At 47.4% G+C, this 23,303-nt stretch overlaps 2 protein-coding genes across 19 annotated transcripts in view; one reads left to right on the top strand and one right to left on the bottom strand.

Moving 5' to 3' along the window:
• Positions 1 to 13,788, top strand: part of GMPR (guanosine monophosphate reductase) — a 41,279-nt gene extending 27,491 nt beyond the window's left edge. The window contains exons 8-9 of the mRNA XM_080579236.1: positions 1,440 to 1,599; positions 8,826 to 13,788. Of these exons, the coding sequence (XP_080435362.1) occupies positions 1,440 to 1,599; positions 8,826 to 9,006 (341 nt within the window). The 3' untranslated portion in view covers positions 9,007 to 13,788. The remainder of the gene's footprint in view (positions 1 to 1,439; positions 1,600 to 8,825) is intronic.
• ATXN1 (ataxin 1) overlaps positions 13,717 to 23,303 on the bottom strand; it is a 218,355-nt gene continuing 208,768 nt past the window's right edge. For all 18 annotated transcript variants that reach the window (XM_080579215.1, XM_080579227.1, XM_080579216.1 and 15 more), the window contains one exon: positions 13,717 to 22,222. In XM_080579215.1, the coding sequence (XP_080435341.1) occupies positions 21,692 to 22,222 (531 nt within the window). In that variant the 3' untranslated portion in view covers positions 13,717 to 21,691. The remainder of the gene's footprint in view (positions 22,223 to 23,303) is intronic.

The following is a 23,303-nucleotide window of genomic DNA, read 5'->3' as shown; positions in this document are numbered from 1 at the left end:
TGTACTCAGAGGGTGGTGAGGCACTGGCACGGGTTGCCCAGTGCAGCTGTGGATGCCCCATCCCTGGAGGTGCTCAAGGCCAGGCTGGATGGGGCTTTGGGCAACCTGGTCTGGTGGGAGGTGTCCCTGCCCATGGCGGGGGGGATGGAACTGGGTGGTCTTTGAGGCCTCTTCCAACCCAAACCATTCTGTGGTTCTATGAAATGGGGATCAGGGGATCGTATTGGCAAGGTAGAGTCTGGTGTCCTTTGGCAGGCCTTTGACTTGTTTAAAAGCCCTCTTTGAAACCTTGATCCCAAGTCTATCCCTTCTTCATCACGTTGTTTTCCTCCATCCTTGAAGGAGACACCAACCTGATTTACCAGAGTACTTATTTTTTTTTGAATGTGGAGCAAGAGTGTGCCAGGTTACAACAGGAGCTGCCCACCAGTAACTTGAGAATGTCTTAAAGGGTGAGCATTCCCTTTGGTTTTGGCAAGTTAATAGCACTATCAGGCAGGAACAAAACCAAGGCTTTAAAGTAGCCGTCTACAACAAGAGAACTCAGGCAGGACACCTGAATGGATGCCTGCCTATAAATACTGCTTGTGATGTGCTCAGCACTTTTGCATAAGCCTCATTTTTAATATCCCTTTACAATCCCTTTACCATTCCTTTCTAACAACAACGAGGCAAAGGGAGGTGAGGTCAGTGGAGCAGCTGGGTGCCCTGCTCCCAGGCAGTGCTGCTAGGTCTGCTCTTTGGAGAAGGGGAGGAGGGAGGGAACTGGCTTTATAAATCAAAGCACACTCCACAGCTGTTGTGTGTTCTAAGACCAAAATAGTCCCAAATTCAGGTTTGTGTACGGAGCTTTTGAACGGATGGCAGAGGCTGTGTAGATTTGATAGTGATCTCACTTTCCAGATCTCAAGGTCCGGTGATACTGTTTGGATAGTGGCAGAGATCAGACCAAATCCTAAATGCCAGACTTGCCGAGCCTGGGATCTCCCCAGAGTTTGGACGTGTTCGTAACGGGGTGGGGTTAGTTCAGGCTCATCTGCTTTCTACGAAGGGAGGTTTATCTCCATGTTCTTTTGCCAGTTCTGGGAAGAAGCTGAGCAGAGGGGAGGCCTGTTCTGACACATGAAAGAAGCAGAGGGTCTGGGCAGGAAAATACTTTGTTTCAGGGATGGGTCACCTCACGCTAAGAGTAAAAGCCAGTTTTCCAAGCAAGACTAGATATGCCAAAATGTCACAGGAGGTGCTGCTTCTTTCCATTTAAAGTGTCAGAGAAGTAGAATTTGCTGTGTTTCAATTCTTCAGTTTGCTGCGTGCGATACAGGAGAGGACTGTCTGTACCAAAGTGCTCAGGGCTGGCTATTGTTTTTGGAGGCCACTGTGTTCTTGCTTTGTCTTTCACCCTCTTTCCATTCCCTTACATGTCACTCTGCTGATCACAGGAGCCGGTGCTGATTTTGTCATGCTTGGAGGAATGTTTGCAGGCCACGACCAGTGTGCTGGAGAGATTATGGAAAAGAATGGCAAGAAGGTGAAACTCTTCTACGGGATGAGCTCTGATACAGCCATGAAGAAGCATGCAGGAGGGGTTGCCGAATACAGGTAGGAGTTCCTGTAGCAATTGCAATCATGTAGATTCTGGAGGTGAAATCTGCCGCAGACATCAGTTAGAAACAGGCCCGTGCCTCTCTTCTTGTTTAGGAAGAAGCCATTAGTAACGCTTACGGCAGCAAACTAGGGTAGGGATGACATCAAGGGGGAGACAGGGAGGAGGGGCTGGGGTGGCTAGCCGAGAGCAACCACGTTCATTCAGTTGCAGCCAGTGCAGTGTGCTCTGACTCTGGGAAGCCATTAGTCACTATTCTTACCTTTGGGCCTCTAAACATGTGTCTGAATTACACATGGGAACATGGCACGCCAAGCTGTGGTTTGTGGCCCTCTGCTTATCCAGATTGTGTGTCCTGTTGGTGTGTAGGTTCCCAGCTGGCCCACATGCTCCCTTCTGTTTGCAAAAAGTGGGATCCTGGTGAATTGATGAAGCTGAGCTGGGGTTTGTCCTACACAGTATGGAATGGAGCAACAGCTGTAACACTAACAAGGGGCCAGGACCATCAAAGCACTCTCAGTCACAGGCAGCAGCCTCAGGACTAACACCTGGGTTTGTTGGGCAGTCTTCTTAGGCAGCAGAATCCAGCTGTACACATTTCTCACCCCTTTGGGGGTAACAGAGCACCAGAGTAGCCCATTACCCACCTCCCAGAAGCACACACCATGTGGGAGCTTGGATTGTGAGAGAAGATCCACAGAGAGAATGCTTGGGGAACGCAAAGAAGACAGGCTTTGCAAAGGAATCCTGTCTATTGCTACTTTGCTCCTGAAATTGGTGAGAATTTTGACTTTCTGAAAAAGCAGTTGACTCGGAAGAACCTCCGATGTCTTTTCTCTTACCAGTGGCAGGTAAGGACACTGCCCTTAGGCAACATTGTTCTTGCATACTTTGAGAGTGTTTGCTGTCTTACGTGATATGCTGATTGAAGGGATCTCTTTTAAATCTTCTTCTCCGCTGGAGTAGATTTAGGCTCTGGTCCCACCTGATAAAGTGCTGTTTGTAAGGGTCTCGGAGCCAGTGACTTTTCCTGCTGTTCCAGACATTGAAGATTGATGGCTTTTATTGGTCTTGTCTGCTACAAGTGCTCTGTCAGGTGTTTTTTTCCAGTTTGTCCAGCTGCTACCAGGGGCAGGAGTGAAATACAAAGTACTTTAATTTGAGGAGAACATCTATATCCTGGCAGATTCTCAAGCCAAGGTTTTTCTGCATCTGACAGGACGAGAAGGGGATAGGGACACCTTTACCGTCTGCCTGAGGAGGACCTATGTGTCCTTCTTGAGCGAAGTGTGTACCCTTTCTAAATTATCTCATAATTTAAAAGTGGCAGCTGCCAGCTACACAGAGGTGCTGGTAACCTTTTATCTGGGTTATGATAACTCACTGTCCTTAGCTCCTCTGTGCTTGCATCAGCAGGAGTGGGAAAGTCCTGATGCTGTTCAGGCATGTGGCTAATGGCAGCTGCCTGAGAGAGCAAGAAGAAGCCGAAACGTGCTGCATGGATCTCAGTGCAGCATAGGCACGTAGTGCCTGGCTACCACAGAGCTGCTGGAAGTCGTAGGAAGAGTTTGGGAAATCTTGCTGACAAAAGACTAGGGCAGCTATTAAATTCTGCTCTACCTAGTTACACGTGCACGTAATCTGGAAAGAGGTATCCCCAGCAGGAGAGTTAGCTGACACTGGTCCCCCTTAGAAATGAGAAAAAGTGCAAGTATTATGTCTTGTAAGATTAAAGGATGTACAGAAGAAGTCTATATTTGGCGTAGACTAGGTACTTTCAGATCCTTACGGGCAGTACTACACACGTTCTGCTTGATCCATAGCCGTATTTTGTTTTGCATTCTGGTATTACACAGTCTCCTGGGGATCAAGTTCTGAAACCTCAGCAACAAGGGACCAGAAGTACAGTCTGAAATTTTCAGTCCCTTTTGAGATGCTGCTTTTTTGTGCCACCACTAGGTAACACAGCAGAAATTCCCCAGTCTGCTCCTGGCTATAGGAGCTCCAAGCATCGAGTCTGTCAGCTTTGGCTGTTAACTGTGAAGGAGCTGATCCTCACCTTGTTCCAGCTGCAGCCACAACTCGGAGCTGGCTGTCCTCACCAGCCTTGGTCTCGGTCTTGCTCAGCCTGCCCCAGCACGATGAATGTCACTGTAGTTTAAAAATAGTATCTGTTGGTTAACAAGCACTGTATATGCACCGGGCATTGAGGGAATGATCAGGAAGAGGGCAAGGCTTCTCTTTCAATTACGCTTGCAGGAAAAACTTAGAGAAAGTGAAATCACTTGCTAGTTTAGCTCACGGCAAACTTGAACCAAAGGGTTCTAACTCAGCATTTTAAATGCTGGATACCTCAAACCTGTCCAATCAGTAGGGCTTCTTTATGCGCATTTAAAAAGCCCAGCTGAGGCGAGATCAATGTGCTTGGCCCCCTGCAGAATGGGACTGCTTGTCACTGAACTTCGTCTTCGCAGAATTACGCATTTTTGCTGGAGAACCTGAACCTCCAGCAAACAGTGAAATTAAAATTGACAGGTAAAGTGAGATAGCTGCAGCAGGAAATAAAGTCACGAGAGTAATTTTTGTTGTAATGAATATGTCAAATTGAGCCCGTTTAATTTCGTATAAAATATGTGGATCCTGTTTCATTACTTATATGCCATTTATATATTGGTTTATTTTTACATTTTTACCTCTTTCCATGAGGAACACGGATCAGAGCTGGGAATTTCTGAAAGGCAATTATTAAGATTCTTTTTTGGAAGAAAAAAAAACCTAAGGCAGGCAGGGACAGAGACTGCAGTATTGTTCAGTTAGAGCCAATTTGCTTTTGTTAACCCTTCTGAGATTTCACAGGTTTTGTGTGAACGCTGCAGCCCTGCTGTGGTCACTCAGCAATTCACAGCTGCTACTGAGCTGGTTTTGGCACTTTACACTAACTGCGAGTGGAATTTGGGCCACAGAGACAGAATAGCATCAGCATGTGGCTGCTACTTGCTGTCTTTTTCTGTATCCCAAATGATAGCCTGAAAAAGCTGCCCCCGATTCCTGCCATTTCTTAAATGCGCCGCTCATAAGGTTGCCTCATGCCAGGGCAGGCTGACCCCTTTACCCCGACCCACATTTTGCCAGGTTGACAGAGCACCATCATATGCACTTCACCCCATGCGCCCAGCAAGGATTCCCACCCACATTGCTCATCCCTCCATGCCAGTAGCATGGGAGTTATGGAATACATCATGGATTAAATCCATTCAAAACGTTTAAAGAAAATCCCTTTCCCTTTCTGTTCACCCTGTTCAGTGGCTAGCAAAGTGCACAGTCTCTGCTGAGAGCATCTGAGCACACAGTTCCCAGTTGTTGGGAGTCCCACTTGCTCCTCCTTCGCCTTTCTTTTCTGAGAAAGGGTTAGTTTCAGGTCATAACTCAGGGACAGATGTCAGAGCTGCAAATCCCTCAGCATTTCCTGCTGACTTGCCTACGCAGCTCTCTGCCAAGTGTGCCAGCATCCGTGACACCCCTTCTAATCCTTGTGCAGCCTGCCTGCAGACGTTCAGTGCTGGCAAAACAGTCTCGGCTTGGGGAGCTTTTACTTAGTTTAACTTAGTGCCAACTAACACAAACGTCTAAACCAACACCGACTGACTGGAGTTCAGGCACGGGAAGGAGTGGCTCACACTGTTTTCGGAGCCAGGGGGAACCATCCGTGATCATGGCCTTCTCCCACACAGGTCCCCCTGGCAGCCCCTCTTACCCAAACTACCATTTACGCCCAGTGCATCACCCGTGTGTGTAACAGTTGGATGCTCATGTGTAAATTAACTGGCTGCTCATGCATATACTAATTGGGTGCTTGGGCCTAAAGTATTTGGGCATGCATGCATGAACTAGTTGCGTGTTTATGCAAAAATTAATTGCCCTTTCATGCATAAATTAATTGGGTGCTCATGCATGAATTTATTCAGTGCTCACGTACAACCTAACTTGGTGCTCATGTGAGGCTGCAGTAAGCCCTGCAATTTATGGCCAATCCATTGCACCCCTCACCTCTGCAAAGCACATCGTGAAGAACGCCATGAGTGTGAATCCATTATGAACTCTTTCAGCATCATCACGATCTTAATATACATCAGTTGTAAACTTCCTCTGTGTGCACCAGACAGCAGGGATTAGTACTGTAACAGTACTCTTACTAAAATGTCACCCTGTCCTGGAGTTGTGTTGCAGGGGCTAGCGTGACGGTTTGGGCACGTACCCATCACAGACCCCACCCCTGACCAGGCTACGGAGCTGAATATTGCGACAAGGGGTGCGTGCACTTACTCAGATTCCACCTGCTGCCCTGCAGGGCCAGGGACCAGGACTCCTCTGCACTGTTACCTTTACAAACTCCACCCCCACCCCCTAATACTCCACCAGGCTGGAGTATTAGGGTTAACATGAACACAGCCTGAATATACACTCATCACAAACTTCACTCTTCATCCCTGTGGACAAGATTAGAGGTTAATACTGTACCAATCTGAGTGCATACTTACTACAGATTTCACACTTTGTTCTTGCAAAACACATAACCAAGAAAGAAACAACAGTTTGTATATATCTCTTTTCACAAACCCTATGGACTAGGTTACCAGGCTTAACATCGTAATGATCTGAATGCTTGCTATGAATTTTATACCTTGCTCTTTCAAAATGAATAACCAGGAATGTAACAGCAATTCAGGTTACCCACTGTGCTTGAGCACAAATGCAAATGATTATGATCACACAAGCAAAGACTGACACCAGTATCGAAGACACCAACAGGGTCTTGAGTCCAATAGCTGCAGGGCTTCAGCTGGCTCCACAGCGGGAGCGCTCAGCGCTCACATGCTGCAGCGTGGGCATTTCCCCATTTGGGGAGTAAGATGACACGCCAGTCAGCTTGGGTCTCTCGGGGCTTGCTCTGCAGACAGAACATTAACTGAGCTCTGACCTTTTGGCTGCACTTGCAGTTGCCTAACTCACAGGCCCCGATTTCTGCCCCACTCCCATCCCATACTCCTTTCCTCAGGAGCGTCGGTAAGTCCCAGCACACAGAGTGGCAGCATGGAGAATTTTCAGCCCTTCTTGACACTTTTTTTTTCCCAAGGCTGAACATAAAACTGGAATGTCAGTATTCTCCTCGGAGCTATCTGACACCTGTCTTCCAGCATGCTTTCCCCAGTACAGTGCTTACAGCTCGCTTCTTGACGCCCCTGCGGTTTATCAGCTGATACCAGAGGGGCCTGGTAACCGTGCCTAGCTATCGGAGCTCCTGGGCTGTGCCGTTAGTGGTCACCGCTGTTGCAGGGTTTGGTCTCCAGAGCCACGAGGAGCATCTCCCAAGGGCAGCGGCTGTAACTGTCCCGTGTTTCTGTAAGTTTGCTCCGAAAAAAGGACCACCGAGTGCACACAGTCTTGGGAACAAAGCTGAGGTCTTTCAGATGGCAGGACCTAGTAAATAAAATGCTCAGCGGTTTCCCCAAACCCCAGACGTGCAGCGTGGCTCCCGGTCCTACGGACAGCCCCCGGGAGGCTGAGCTGAACCTCTCAACTTCGACTGGAGGAGGTGGGCACGGCTGGAAAACGAGTTGCAAAATTGTGGCGCGGCCACTTTGGTGTCCTTTTGTGGCCCAGGCCTTCTCATGCTGCTGGCACTAGAGCTGAAAATAAAGGCCTGTCAGCTCCCAGCAGCACGGCCCCGGCAGCACAGCAGCGAGCCCCAGCGCAGCCTGCTAGATGGCAGCGGTACGTACGCTGTCTGCTCGGCGCTTATTAGTGTTTATTTAAGAGTTTCAAGAAAGAGTCAATTACTCATCAGATGTAGGGAGATTAATCATGGTTCCTTATTCACATGGCATATTAACACTTCTCCTTTATTGTCTCCCTAGGGCTCTGACCTCACATTTAAACTAACAGAATGAAATATGGCCAGGCTCACACTCAAGTACCTCCACATAGCTGCTAGTGCTGTTGTTAATGATTTGCAAATGGAGCCTCCGAACAGGCATGCCCTTTCTTTCATGCGCTATCCCCTAGACAACTTGTTTAAGGGAAAAGTAAATAAAGCCACATTTACAACAATGACAGATCCCAGCCATTGCTTCTGACTCTGTTTTGTAGGGCAGAAGAACAGCAATCCCCTCTCCCCTCCACATTTCAAACCCGAACAGATTCTGAAGTGCCGTCCAAAAAGCGTTTAAAGCCCCGGTCCTCAGCTGTCAGTCCTCTGTCTGTGACACAAAAATCTCAAACATTTCTGAGAAAGTTAAACGTGATGGAGAGTAAGGATTTAAGTCCAAACTAAAGTTTGTCAACTGCTGTCAGGTATTAGACCCCCTTCCCGAGGCCTTCCTCTCTAAAAGAGGTAGCACATGGTGCAGAACAGGCTTGCTCTAAAGCCCCACAAGATCAGCTGGTGATTGGGAAACTCTGCTGGAGGAGGAATTGCTGAGTGTGAGGCTGGAGAAAGCTGAGGTGGAAGGGGTGAAAGTTACTTGCCTGGATTCTTCCATCTTCAGATGTGCTTTTGGGAACAGTGCAAATCTTTGCTGGCACGTGTCTGTACGTGACAGTGCTCACAACGCTGCTGGTTTTTGCTGGCCTGTATGCCTGGCTCAGATGTGCTAGCTCACCTTTTAGCTTCGGGAGACAACTGTGCAGCAGGTTTCTGTGTCAGGTTTCCTATTCCATCTATGTGGGCCCTGGACAGTAGGCCAGCAGGAGACAGAACATTTCTGTCAGTGTCTGGGCACGGGCATGGGAGAGAGCCCTGCAGAGCTGTGCTGCCCAGTGCTTGCCGAGGCCCAGCTCCCACATTCCTACAAGTTGCCTGAACCTGGCCATTCCTTGTACCTCAAAGTTTGAAGCTGTCGAGATCAAATTTACCTTTCAGTAAACCTGGAAGTTTCTCTTGCATTCAGCAGATGGTGGCAGGGAGGAAGGAGCAGATCTCTAAGTACCCTCATGGGATATTGGGGCATCTGCAAGACGTGTCCGCTTCTAGTTCACAGCATTGGTGACTGGAGGTGAAGCATTTCAGTGCTTTAGAGCACCGAGGATCAACAGGCAAGCACATAATGAAGCTGGGGGAGTACTTATAAACTGCAGTGTGCAGAACATTAACCTCCACCATTTCCAGTAAACACGGTTACATTTTACATCTGCCCATAATTGCAGTAACCATTCTCTTCTCCAGGGCTTCGGAGGGCAGAACCGTGGAGGTGCCGTACAGAGGGGATGTGGAGCTCACCATCCTGGACATCCTTGGGGGACTGCGCTCCACCTGCACCTACGTGGGAGCTGCCAAACTCAAGGAACTGAGCAGGAGAACAACGTTCATCCGGGTCACCCAGCAGCACAGCCAGGTCTTCTCATAGCCCAGGACTGGGGAACTGGAGAGAGGGACAGGGGGAGAGGAGCAGGAAGGGCTGGTGTTTTGTTGTGCTTTCTCCTCCTTGGTGCGTTAGTGGCAAGTTCTCCTCTCTCTGCAGATGGCAATCTCATAGCCACGATGGTTGGGATTTGGATGAGGAAGGTTGTGCTATTAACACAGTGCCATTGGTTCAAAATGCAATAGCCTCATCTTTTATTGTGCCTATTTTATTTTTTAATCATTTCTTCTCTTTTTCCCTTCTGACAAATAGCTGCTGAAACCCCAGTTAACAAGGAATTGGCTTGTACAGATATGTCTGTTGCACCTGCATACACACATTCCCTCTTTGAAGACTGACCTGTCAGCTACCACTGCTTCTGACAGTGCACCCTCCAGAAATTGCAGGCTGGGAGAGAAAAAGATGGAAGGGGTTGAGTGGAGGAATCAAAACCCAAATTGTCTTCACCTTTCCTCTGGCAAAAGGGTCGATGTTTGTGGCAGGGCTGCCAGCCTGCAGAATGTCAGAGGCCTGACTACTGCTAGCGTCTTACTGTGAAGATAAAATGCCAGATCTCCACTCTCAGTTCGCAGGGTCGGTACTGCCATTTTTACTAAATCTCCCTATTTCAAAGGACCTTCCTCTTCAGGGAAGTCATTGAATGTAGCAAACCCATGTTGTCCTCCCTGCCTCCATCCATGGAGATCATTCAGGAGAGAACATCTCAGAGCTTGCCTGCTTCTTTGTGCACGCCATTACTGAATTACCTGGGTTCCTGCTTTTACCTGTGCTCTGTGATCAGAATTTTTCGAGACATACAACCCCAGCAACAGTAAACCCACCAAGGGGAGGTTTCTCCGCAGCCCTCCCTGCTCCCTCGTAAGTTTTCTGCCTGTTCCTGTCCATTTAGCAAAGATGTAAAGATGCTGCACTGTGCACTGTCTGCGGCCAGGTGAATGAGGTTGGAGAGATCAAACTCACATCTTACTTTTTTCGTACCACTCCTTTGCAGTCCTTAGCATCATGAAAATCAAAAGGGAGCTTCCAGCAGAACAGCCTGATTGCAAGATACTGGCAGGCTGAGACTGAGTTAAAACATTTGCTCTAAAGGCAGTAATGAATGTTTAAGACTCTGGGTAACACTTTAATAAAGTGCAACAGCCCACTAATTAATTGTTAAATCACAACAAAACTTCTTTGGAAATACACATTGCATCCACATGAATACCACAGTAGCTCGTTACGATAAAGGATGTAAAAGTGAACACCAATGAATTAATAATGTTTGGCCACTTTGAAGTGCTGCTGAGATTGTAGTACAGCTGATGTTACTTCAGTACTTCATTCAGGGGCTTACTTTCCCCTCCTGTAGGTATCTGTGGAAAGAGGTAGGCTTCCTTTGAAAAGCAAATGAGTAATCTGTAGGAAGGGGAATAGCGAAGAGACTCTAGAATTAGGCTCATATGCAGGACTGCCCAAAAAGCCATGCACAAGGGTTGGTACGATCAACCATTCTGAGGAGCAAATCTAGGCCACAAAATGATCCCCGTTGACTTTTTAGTGTGTTGTGCACATTAGAAAAGGCACCGAAGGTCTTCTAAATGGCCTCGTATTTTAAATGTCTTCCATTAAACTCGTAGGACATAGGTCTTAATTGTGGTGTGACCCTTTCATCTGTTTTGGAGGTGAATAAGGGCCTTAATGTGAGCACAGGTTATGCTTGTGCTGGCTTCAAGGACCATTCGTCCTGCCCAAATCTCGTAAAGGAACCCGAACCCAGAGAGGAGCAGGCCCTGTGAGTAAAGGGTCTGATCTCTGCTCCCTCCAGCCTGAAAGCATCATGTTAAGAAGTTGCCTCGCTTCTTTACCACAGACCCTCCGGTGGGCCAAATCCTGCTCTTACCCTCGCTGAGCCCGGAGCGCAGGCGGTGTTACTGCTCTGCACCTGCACAGCTGCAGGGGGTCACCCTTCCCTCATTTACACGACGTGCAGTGCAGGGGTACAAAGGCAAACGAACACCTCCGCGAGGAGCGGGGGCAGCCCGTGCCAGACATCACGGTGCAGCCTGACCGCAGGTGTGCCTCCACACTCGTGCCTTCACACGTGGGAAGCGCAGCAGTCTGCTGGTCTCACACCTACTCTCACTATTGCTTTTCTACTTTTTTTAGCTACATTTGTAAACGAAAGAAGTACATATACATATAACATATATATATATTTGTAAACATTTTTCTAAAAAGATCATATGCACATTGAACAGAACAGCTTCAGGACATCTCTTTGGAAGAGTTTCTTTTCCAAAGGGCAGGCACTGGGGGCAAGGGAGGGCTGCCTCTCCATGGGGCTGGCAAGCATGGAGTCTTCTCCCTGGCAAACTGCACACCTACACAGCCAGCCTGGCCTAGGGCCACTCACACCCACTTCCCTGTCCCTTTTGCACATACTTTGTCTCCCCCCTGGCTAATCTGAATGGATGGGGATAGGCCGACCCTAAGAAGTGCCCTGAATTCTCCAGACATTGAATGTGGATGACATTGACACTAAGAATGGTGACTTGAACTTAAGGGTATTTGCTTTTCTCAATAGCAGCTGTTACCACCATTTTGATAAGCAGTATGTGTTCTATTTTGTTTTCTCTTTCTCCAGCATGAGCAGGAGAGAGAAATCAGCTGCAGGAAGGTAAACTGATAGGATGTCTGCATCTTGCCCGTAGTTACACGTGGGTTTTGTTCAGAGACGATGCTCAACCACGTCAGCACTCACTACTAACACTCAAATGTGCAGCTTTCAGACAGGTTGGAAAACAGAAAAAAGTCAAGTTTGAGCCCTTGTTTTACAGCCAGTCCTGTGCCTCAGTATTTGCCTTTATTGTCTCTTAGTCCCAGAGCTGTGCCCTGCTCAAGCCCGCTGCCATTCTCACGAGAAACTGGAGCAGAGGGTGCTGAGGGTGCGCTGCGCCTGGCAGGATGGACCACGCAAAGGCCAGAAATACTGGCCAACGCCATGTGCCATTTGCAGATCTACCTCACCTGCACATTTTCCCAGGTTTTCTGTAATTTGCTGTCCCGTGGAACATCCTGTCCTATTTGTAAGAGCTTAGTGTCAGGTGATTCTGCTCAACCTGGTCTTCTTTAAGCCTGCCACCCCAGCCCCATCCTGTCTCCCCGCTACAGGAACACTGTGAGTGTGGTAAGGGCTGCAGGCCAAGCCCATGCCTGCTTTCCCCAGCTGGGCACTTGCTAAGCTGAGCACCCAAGGGCAGTGCTGAGGACCGCAGTGCTGTAAGTGAAGACACCGAAAACCTGTCAGCGGGGATGCCGAAAAGGGCCTTGTTACACCATTCAGACAAGCCCTGCTGAGCACATCCATCGCTGGCATCTTGAAACACGAGACCGCCTAAAAAAAATCCCAGCCGTTCCCGGTCATACCGGGGTGTCACCGCCGTGCAGGGCACGCTGCACCCCTTACCTGGGGACAAAGGGCTTGGTACAGTGACAGCCGTATGCCCCCACGGGGTGCACTTGGGCTGTGCTCTTCCGTGCTTCTTTCTGCTCACCTCTGGCCTCGGAGCGGGGTTGAATGTAGGCCGTGGGCCACCCTGTAAATCTGAGGCGTTGTAAGCAGGGGCAGGAGGAGCCTCTGCTTGCATTTGGAGGAGCTTTTCCTATGAAAGTGAGCCTGTGTCTTCCTTTCTGCCAGCCAGTTGCGGGGGTGGAAAGGACTGGGGGTGAAATAGAGAAAGGGCAGCAATTAGCCAGGCCCCACCGTGTCGGTACAGGGGCTCGTGTTTTTCGGTCATGGACAGTTGGAGAGTTTGAAGCCTTTTCTGAACCAAGCACTCCCTCTGTGTCATACCTGATCATACGGACGTGGTTCCACCACTTTGAGCAGGCTTGCTGCCACAGCTTTCTGCCAGTGTACGTCCAGTGTCTGTCCACCATTGCCTCCCCACCCCTCCGCCTGGGGGTGCTGCTTTTTAGTGGCCAGTACCAGTTTTACACCACAAGTTCTCTCTTGGAGCCAGGAGGGCTTTTGCAGCCAATGCCAGGAAGAGCAAGCCAGGTTTAGCCTTGCTTGTGTAGGAGAGAAAAAAAAATGCCAATGCCTGAGAACGGCAGCTTGCCTTCTGCAGCACCCAGCGAGCTGAGGGCAGGAGAGGGCAGGGGCCGGGTGAGCTGCAGCATTCCTGGGTCAGATCAGATGGTGCCGCAGCTCCGCACCCCTAAACACAGCATTTACCTGACACGGTGTTTACTGTTAGTGAAGTTTTCATACATGGCTAAGTAATTCGGAGTCCAAAACTCCATGGTGTTGCCTGCGATAATTGTAAAGCGCTTCTGCATAATCAGCCAAGAAGAGTTAACGAGCCTTAGATGTCTTCCTGCCCTGCTCCGCACTGCTGAGGTGGTGGTGAGGAGTGTTGGCTCCCCTCATCTGTAGCAAACCTGTGTATGCAACGCCTCCAGCGCAAGTGGCGCAACCATTTAAAGCGTTCGGAAGTTGTAAGTGGAAAGTTTTGTTACGCAATAAAAGGCTTCACTCTGATGGTCTGGAGAGGGTTTTATGCCGTGTACGGGTACATTCCTGCGTCGCTGCAAATGAATGCAAATGTGCTAAAACACGTTGCCAAGGGGCAGGAAAAATAAATTGGACAAGTTACCTCCAGGGGAAAGCTATCTTGCGTTCAGTTGTAACTCATAAAGACAAAACACGCGTTTGCAATTGGCACTGTTATTTTATTAGTACGAGTATACTGAAACAATAAACTTGTACTGGTATACAGACAATTTCTTTAAAACAATTTTGTTCAAATTTTGAATCAAACATTGTTTTATTATAATAATGAAATAATTTCTACCTAGAAAACCTGCAAGCACCATCAAAGAAAGGGACCATAAAATTCAATAAACAGACGCGAGTGTATCCTACAAATAGACACACCACCATTAGAAAATAGAATATGAATTCTTCCATTTTTTTTTAATATTTGTTTTAAAAAAGCTAGTGCAAGTACAATATTTTACACTGGAATTACAGAGAGTATGCACGCATATGGAAAAAAGTTCTCCTGTCACAATAAAAGCTCTTAACTATGTCTGTATGCACTTAAAATCTTCTCCTCTTTTCAATAAGGTGCAAAACGTTATTCCCTCCCTATTTCTCCTTTGTACTGGCCATGTCAGCTCAATTTCTCCCCAACACAAAGCTGCAATATCCCTTTTGCTGGGCCTACACTAGGAACTACACTGGAAGTGTGATTTGCATCAACCCTCATTAATAATACCAAATGAGAAAAAAAAAAAATTAAAAAAAAGACCTTAAAAAAATTACTGCTGAAGAATGGCTAAACCTTACCCCGGCAAGGCCTTTCACCGAGTGCCTTCGCGAGCCGGCCAGCCCAAGCCCGCCGGCTGCCGGGGACGGTGACATAGCTAGTACAAAATGATTTTCAGTAGCTCACCCGAACTGAAAAAGGTTGGGAAATCCCCACCCGTAACCCACCCCTCCCACGCCCCCCACCCCCCCCCTTTAACACTGTGAAAAGAACAGTGTTCAACAAGTTAATATATTATTCAAAAAAAAAAAAAAGAGCAAATACATACATTAGTGAGTTTCAACATTAGCTGACTGTCGTAAGAAGTTGTATCTATGCCTTAACAGATTAGTAACTTCGCTAAGAGGCCAGCCCGATGGCCAGACAGAAGACACCAATGTAGCCACCCCCGGCCCGTTTTCGTCTTCAGCTACCCAGATCCCAACCCCATGGCTCGGAGAGGAGTTGTGCAGAGTGCGTTCGAAGGGAGAGCAGTCGGGTCCTCGGCTCTTACAGCAAGCCCCAGGGCGGGATCCCCGCCTCAGCAGGTGTCGCGGGGCAGAGCCAGGCCTCCCCGCGCTCCCACACCGGCCGAGAGTCCGGGCCCTGAAGTTTTTGCACGTCAGCAATCCAGTAGTACAGCAACGACAGCTTCAACGAGTGACTAACGCCTACTGCAAACAGCACTTCCAATGCATGCCTACTGCATGGTCGAGGGAAAGGGCACAGGAGCTTTGACTGCTCAAAATAGAAACAAACCGAAAAGAAACAACCTTGGATGAAGCCTCCATAAAATCCTCAGTGGAAGACTTGAGTCCTTTCAGATAACAAGAAGAAAAAAACTACAGAAACCTTAGAGACTGTTATTGTATAAATACTACCTATTGGCTGAATGCACTTCATTGTAATACAACCGGGGCCGCTCCTCCCGGTGCCCAGGGCCACCTGGATGAGAGCCGAGGCCAGGGTCACCGCTTTGCCCCACCGCCGGCCCCCAGCTGCCCAGCTCAATCTTTGGACTTAGAAAAAGACCCTCTCCTCACAAACTGCTTCGGGATCCTCTCTTTTGGCTTCTGGAAAACACCGGTCTCTCAAGCAACCAAGACCGCCACTGGAAAGCTGCCTCGGGTGCCTGCTCCCCGGCAGCTCTGAAGGAGGCCGCGGGGAGAGGGGGCAGTGGAAAGGGCTCCAAGGCCGCCTTGCCTCGGGCAGGGCCCTGCTGTTGGCCCTAGGCTAGGATCCCTTGTTATAAACACTTCTTGCTCAGGATTATACTCTTTGGGTTTCGTATGGAACAGGAAGTGCTGAAAAAACGTGGAACAGCGTCACAGGGAGAGGAAAAAAAATGGGGCCAAAAAGCTTCAGGCGGGAGCCGAGCGGGCCGTGCGCGGCCGGCAGCGGCTCTCGACCGAAGGCAGGGCTGCTGCTGGGCCGGGCATCGCCGAGGGCTCCCTCGAAAGCAGCCTCGTCCCTCGGCGCAGGCAGGAGAGATCTAAAGCCAAAACCCAGCTGCAGAGCGAGACTCTAGGTTTGCACAGTAGCCACCCTTTGAAGTGCCTGGTAGCTGCACTCAGGAATTGCTGCTCCAAGGTGTATTTTCAGCACAGGAATAAACAGTGTGAAAGCATGACTCCATTCCCCAGAAACGGGACCCAGAAATGTAATACGAACAGAAAATTAAGCACAGTTGTTCTTTAAGAGCCTTTTAAGTAATAATTCTTCCTGGCCAAAGCCAATACAAATCAGATCATCTAGACATGACAATTTCTATATACAAAAAACATGTAACTTTCAACCTTTCTCTGCTTTTGTATTTAAAAACTTTTTTTTTTTTTTACAAACAAGGTATGAAACTCACTGTTCAAACAGAGCCATCTCTTTTTCAAACACTGAATGAATCATTCCAACATTCATTTTTCTTTTGTGCAATTTTTTTAAAACATTACCTGTACTCCTCAATGTGAGTGCTTCAAAAAAAGTTTCTATTTTTAATAAGCTTCTCAAATTAGGTTTACATCAAAAAATATTCCCACAAGATATAGTGCTACAAGAAAAGATCCTATCAGTAAAGGTAACACATCTGAAGCGAGGTCGTCTATGTAAAAGAAATTGAACTCTGGAGTAGAGGTGTGCAACTTGTTTGGAATTTCCCTATCGACACAAAACACGACACTGTCCTCGGGACAGGAAACCAAGTGGATGTGTAGGCTTACAAAATTCACACGTATTTATTCATGTGCAAACTGACACTTCTGCCTGGCTGTGTGTGCACGTATGCAGATCTGCATCAACAAATTCTCGTTTTTCTATTGTTTCAGGACTTTGGGGGCGGGGGGGGAGGTGGATAAACCAGAGAGAAGAAAATGACCGGCTGCACTCCAGCGACATGTTCACCCCCCTCGCTTTTCACATCAGCACTGGCCAGAGCCCCAAGCGGACTCTGCTGTTACCTGTGATGATGTGGAGGGAGGACATGGAAATTACCTGTACGAGTGCATGCCCCATTTCGCCATTTTTTTGGCGTTCATGGGATAGCAGAAGTGTTTCAACAGGCCACATCCCCCAGCGCCCCCGGGGCATCCCACCCTGGTGAACCTGGATGAAACCCCAGGGTTTTCCAGCCACCTGAGTAAGGTCAGAATCTGGCCCTAACCGAACCAGGCTTCAGTTTCACAAAGATTTATACGCGTACTACACAGAGAGCTCCCGAGCCTCCCGGCTGCTTTCGCCGGCCAGCTCAGACCTTTCCATGAGCACGTGCATAAGTGTTTGCAGAGCTGGGGCCCAGGACGCACAGAATGCTGTGCCAAGAACCCCTCTTTGAAATAACACTGTTAGTGTTTAAAATAAAGAGGATTTGCTCTCCTTGATACAGACTTTTTCTTTTTTTTTTTTTTTTTTAGCAGTTGCAAGTCTGAACAGAATTTCACCGTTTCCTTTTTAATATTGGCAACACACTTTAAGTGAAACAAATCTCTGCACAGAGTGAATTTTCATGATAACCAACAGCTACAGTTCACGCTGAGCCTGCTGCTTTTGTATTGCAATCTATGTGATATCTACAGAGTTAAACCATGAGATGCAGGAAATCCAAACTCGTCTGTAACATTGTACATCCCTACTCCAGAGCAGTAAAAGTGCTGCTTCTGGTCACATCAGTGTACCACACATATGCCAGCCCCATCCCTGAGTAAAAGGTGTGAAAAGTTTCTAAATGTTCCTTGATTTAGGGAAACGAGAGTAGCGATGTCACTTCCCCACGCCGAGAAAATGACGGAACGACAGGTCGAACAAAGCGACAGCGGGACGAAGGAATTGAAGGAATCAGAGGAACATCCTACCCCCCTCCCCCCCGCCCCGAGGTCTGGTTTGTCGGGGGAAAAAATCCCAACAGCAACGTACAAAATCCTAAAGTAGGTCAACAGCAACTCCAATTTGGGTTTCAACTGCAGGACTTGAGGTAAGTGACATCAAACTCAAATTCCCCGTGATGTGGCCCAGACAAACTGAAACAATGCCTAAGTTAAACACTATAAGGAACAGTCATTTTATATATATAGATATATAGATAGATTAGATAGATAGATAGACAGATAGATAGATATTTTTAGAAATCCCTATAAAGAGGTTCTCGTTTTATTTTCTTCGCCCTGACTAATTTCTTGGTGATTGTATGCATTTCATTGTAAACTAAACAGGCCTGCTACAAAAAGGAAGAAAAAGAAAAAAAAAATTAAAAAAAAGAAAATAAAAAGGAAAGAAAACAAAAAAAAAAAGAGACCAAAAGAAAACAAGAGAAAAGGGAGCCGGGCCAGGCCACGCGTGGACGCCCAGATGCGGCTCGGCCCCGTCGGGTGGGCACGGAGCGAACAACGAGCGGCCCCACGGCCGCGCGTGGCCCCGCGGGGAAGAGGGCTCACATTGGCAAAATCCCCCCCTTGGAGACATAATGAATCCCGAAACTCCTCTCTTGGTGGTGGTGGCGGCGGGGGGAAACTTGGATTAGGCGCTTTTTATCTTCCTGGATCTAAATTTTTATTGTTTTTTACAGCGCGGAGGCCAGGGTCGTGCTTCTCGAATACGCAAGGCCGAGCCAGGCCTTTGCTTCACGCACCACGCTCACTGAATACAAAAAGGGCTGGTGTTTCCCAGGCCAAGGAACGCCTCACCCTCGATACGTTTCTTTTTTATTTTGGGGGGGAGAGGGTTATTAATAGGAAAAAAGGAAGGAAGGAAGGAAGAAAGAAACTATTCAAAGAGAACAAAAAGGGGAAACCAGAAGAGGGTATGAGATCTAGCTAACACCGCACGGGTGAGTCTACGTTGGCACGTAAAGTATTGCACATCCTACGAAAGCCAAAGCATGGAAAGGGACGATTGTTGGGAAAGAACCAGTTATTTCAGAATTCCTCAGTCTGAAATACAAGCACAGAACTAATACATTCCTATTGCTCCAAACTTATTTTTTTATTATTATTATTTTTTATTTTTTTTAGTGTTAGTTGAATAGATCCAGTCAGTTTAATAGCCCCTGCTTCCTTATTAACCACGAATGTGAATGCGTATGGTTCTCTTTGAGATTTTTTTTCCGAGCACGTGTGAATTACGGAAATAGTGGTACAAATGCAAACTAAAATCTGTAATTCTTTCTATTCCTTTACCATCAAAGCTTAAAAATTAAACAGGAAACAAAACAAAACAATAAATTGCAAGTGCCCTGAGCAGAGTATATGGAAGATTAAGCAACTTCTCTGAGCAGAAATATTAACAAATAAGCACTAACTAAGCAGTGTGACTGTGAGAAGAAACCCACTCAGCTATTTGGTAGCCCGCTGAGAGGTTAATAAAATTCAAGGAAATTCAAGAAAAGTTTCAAGCTATTTTAAACATATTCAAACTTTTTGGTGCACCCCAGAATATGGTATAAAAACAATTAGTTCTGGTGTGAGCTAAATTTCAAGTAACAAATAACAGAGTCAAAGCTGGGGTTTGGGGTTAACATTTCTTTTCTTAAATAAAAGCACTGTATTTTAGGGGAGAGGGAAAATGAGATTTTAAATAAGTTTGTTCACTTTAGGTACTGCATTTCTAATCCAGAACTTTTATTTCCTTTTCTCCCTATCAGTACAGCTTCTTCAAAACTACCTGAAGGACGCGAACTCACCAACCAAAAGTAACGATGTGAACGCTTGATTGCGTAGGGCCCAAGCTAAATCCCACTGTCATCAATGAGATCCCTGTTGGCAGCAAGAGGCTTTGTAGCTCAGACCTGAAGTACTTAATACTCACACCTCCCCATGACTTTTCGGGAGGCTTGGTGCACAGCACCTCAAAGGATCCGGCCCTACCTGGGGAAACAAAAGACTGAACGGCGTGAATACCCCCCCGAACTTGTTTTGTACCAAACTCTTAAATCTAGTCTTTCAAATGGAAAACAATGCAATTAAAATAACAAATAATAATAATAATAAAATAACAATAGGTTTGTTTTAAAAACAAACAAACACCTTGCTTATGTATAGAAATGTTTCTTGTGGAAAACTCTCTCAGCAAGTCTGAAGACAAATTCTCAGAGCTGTCCCATTAGGACCTGTGTTAGGTTCTGTGTGGCAGATACGGTAGAAAGACCGAAAATGAACTTTGAAAGGAACAATAACCCTATGAAATGGCCTAGAGCGTAGGCAGGTTAGTGAGTAATTGCTACATTTGTTTATGCTCTTTCAGACCCCCCCCCCAACCCACAACATTATTAGGTAAAAACTGCAGGAATACCACACAAATGATAAACTCAAGATGTGCAAATTGCAAGATTCTTTAAAGTCCATCTTTTTTCAAAAACACTGGACAATGATTTTTTTTTTCTCTTTCCTTTTTCCTTTCTCTTATTCTTTTATTATCTGTCAGCTCGCATATGCCTTTAACTCTTTCTCAAGCATTAAAGTTTAAAAAGTGCCTCCTATTAAGTAGTCCTTTGTGGACAATGACTGTCACATACTAGTTCAATAATTCACATTCATCCCTTTGAAACCACATTGAAACTTTCAGCATCTTGCTTGTGAGAAAACTTTACATAGTTGCATGTAGTTACAGTGTTGAAGAGATTAATTTGTTTGCTGCTGCTGTTTTCCGAGCAGATTAAAGTGAGATACAGTACGTACTGAGTGTTAGACCAGGATGCTCAGCAATAAAGTGTGAACAGCATTTTAAGTGCTTAAAGACATTCTACGTTCATCTTCAACATCAGGTTCCTGTGTCACACTGAAATTTGAAAAAAGTGGCACGGGTTGTCCATAATCATGAACCAAAAACAGTACTAGAGTTAAAGACAAAGATCTGCAACCTAACTGCAAACGATGTATGCCTGTGATCTCAAAGGGGCAGTATGCGTCTCCCTCGTGGAAGCAAATGTCCATGGCGTTAACCCGATGGATTTGTCTAACACTGCACAGAAACAGGAGTGCGCCCGAGCCGGGCACGTCCAGCGAGCTGGAGGGCTCCCTGCGCACACCCACGCACACCCACACGCACCCACGCGTGCCCGCCGCGCCGCCGGGAGGAGCCCGCGGGGTGAATGGCGCAGAGGACAGCCGCCCCGTGTGTGTGTGTGGCCTCCCAGCACCGGACTGCACGAGCAAGCAGAAGGGAAATGTTGGTGTGGCAGTTGCTTCGTGAGTAAAAATCAGTGCAGTCAGACCCCATGGGGGGAAATATATATATACAAGTACACACACACAAATATATATATATATATATATACACACATATATATATATATATACCGTAGAGCCTTGAGTGAGAGTTGGCTTATTGTTGACAATGTCAGAGACTGTCTGATCCTTTTCGGTAACATCTGTGGGTTGTGTCCTCAGCATTCACCTGGGGCCAGAAAACCTCTTCACGGTCCCTCCTCGGGACGGGCGCACGCACACACACACCACGCGTGACACACACCTCTGCTACAGTTCCCTTCTCCTCACCTCCCCCCCAAAAAAAACTAGAACAGGAACCAAAACAAGGAAAAAAAAAAAACCCACAAAAAATAACGACAACAAAAAGAAAAAATCACAGCTGGACCCTGTCCTACACGAGGTGTTAGAAAACAGGAGCCATGACAACACATTCATTTCCACTAAGGGTGTGTGAAGCAGATACTGCCCCTTCTGTAGCTCTCAAGAAACCTAGTCACTGACAAACACTTGTGGAAAAACATATGCACCAGTCTCCTGCATAATACCAGCTGCAACTATAACAACAAGGTTATAACATAAACCTAAAATAAGATGATAACATGTAAATACTGGGTTATTTAGTCTACAGTACAGTAATCTGGATAAAAATGACAAGGGATAGCCTAATTTCCTTTCCCCAAACAACTTTTACTTTCCTACATTGGATCGACCTTCAATGCAAATCTTAACCTCCTGAGGAATAAAAGAAGGCTTGGGAAGAGTCAAAGGTGGCTCCTCTTCTGATTTCTCTAGTTTTCGTGTTTCGGGGGCTGACCACCTCCTCTTCCTCGTTGCCGGGGGCTTGCTGGGTTCTGTTTTGGTGAGCAAAGGTGCTGCAGGCAATCCTATTTTGTCCGGAAACTTCAGTTCACCATTCTCAGCTAACATCTGTGCACTTCCCTGATTAATCCCATTTTCCTGCTCCGCATACCTGTGTCTACTTCCAGCTAGACTGTCATTCTTTGAATGCTTCAGCAAGATACTAGCTGAGTCCATGGGCTGGCCCTTTTTAATAGAGCCGTTCTTCAGGTTCTTGAGCGTAAGCGATATGCAGACATCCCCCACAGAGAGTTTGGAGCATGGCAAATCAAAGAGCTGGCTGGTTCTCTCGGGGCAGCAGGATGACCAGCCTTGTCCAAATACAAAAAAAGGGTATTCTACCAGGACCTCCACGCTGACCTGCAGAAAGAGAGATAACAGAAAGAGAGAGAGGGAGAGAGGAGAGAGAGTGAGATGATGCCTTTGCCTTGGGGCACGTGCGCAGCACCCAGCAGTCGCTGCGGGCGACAGCAGTGAAGCAGGAATTGTACAGGTGCCATTCGGTTCCTGCGAAATCTGTGCATCGAGCACCAGACTTCACGCTCGTCCTTGTCAAACGGGTGTTAACAGACTCTCTGAGCTCAGCACTTCTTAGCACAAAACCTCAACAGGAATCGATCTTTACCTCCACCCAACTGCTCAGAGAGACCCAACAGGCAAAACAGCTTTGGCATCTGACAAACTCTGCTCCCTGACATACCCTTGCGGTACCTCAAGCCTGACATCCATACTTAAAGACACTTTGCAGCCAGAGGATGGCTCCCCGAGGCTGGAAGGGGCTCTGGCTTCTGCTCCCAGTTCTGACACGCGATTTCCCAAATGACCACGGGAACGTCACCTCCCCTTGCTGACCTCCGCCCGTGTCAGTGCATACTTACCAGCACGAAATGTTTGAAGACGTCGAATTACAGGGGAAGGCCATGGGTACGTACAGAGCTGTGTCTGTCACAGCAGCAGGCACGAACCCACCTTCCCCGAGCAGTCCTGTGACCCCGAGCAGTTTGTCCCCTTCTCCCACCTCCAGAAGCCTCTGATGGTGGGCCTTGAGGACCTGACACCACAAGCACCTAAATACCAGCTTATCTGCGCAGTGTCTGCCTGCAGGATCAAACAGTGGATGTGGGCTCGTGACTCACAACCTAGAGGACCGAGCCCTTCTGCCACGGCACTGTCAGGGCAGGAAATTCTGACTAATACTTTCAAAAACTTGGCACGTGTTTTTAACATGCTGTGTGCAGCTCCGGTGAGATCTGCATCTCTAAGAGGATGGCTTACACTTAAGCCAGATACCTGCTTTCTGTGCCCGAGAGCCCTGTGTCCTCTGCAGGTCATCTCAGGCATGGGCAGGATCCTGCTCAGATCGCTGAACACTGACTTGGTGAGGCCAAAGGGCAAGAGCACACCCAAACGACACGGTACGTGCCCATCTCCTGCCCAAGCC

This window comes from Anser brachyrhynchus, assembly GCF_964034855.1.
Source record: "Anser brachyrhynchus genome assembly, chromosome: 2".
Classification (NCBI taxonomy): domain Eukaryota; kingdom Metazoa; phylum Chordata; class Aves; order Anseriformes; family Anatidae; genus Anser; species Anser brachyrhynchus.
The sequence above is the reverse complement of the archived record's forward strand: the minus strand, read 5'-3'. Positions and strand labels throughout refer to the sequence as shown.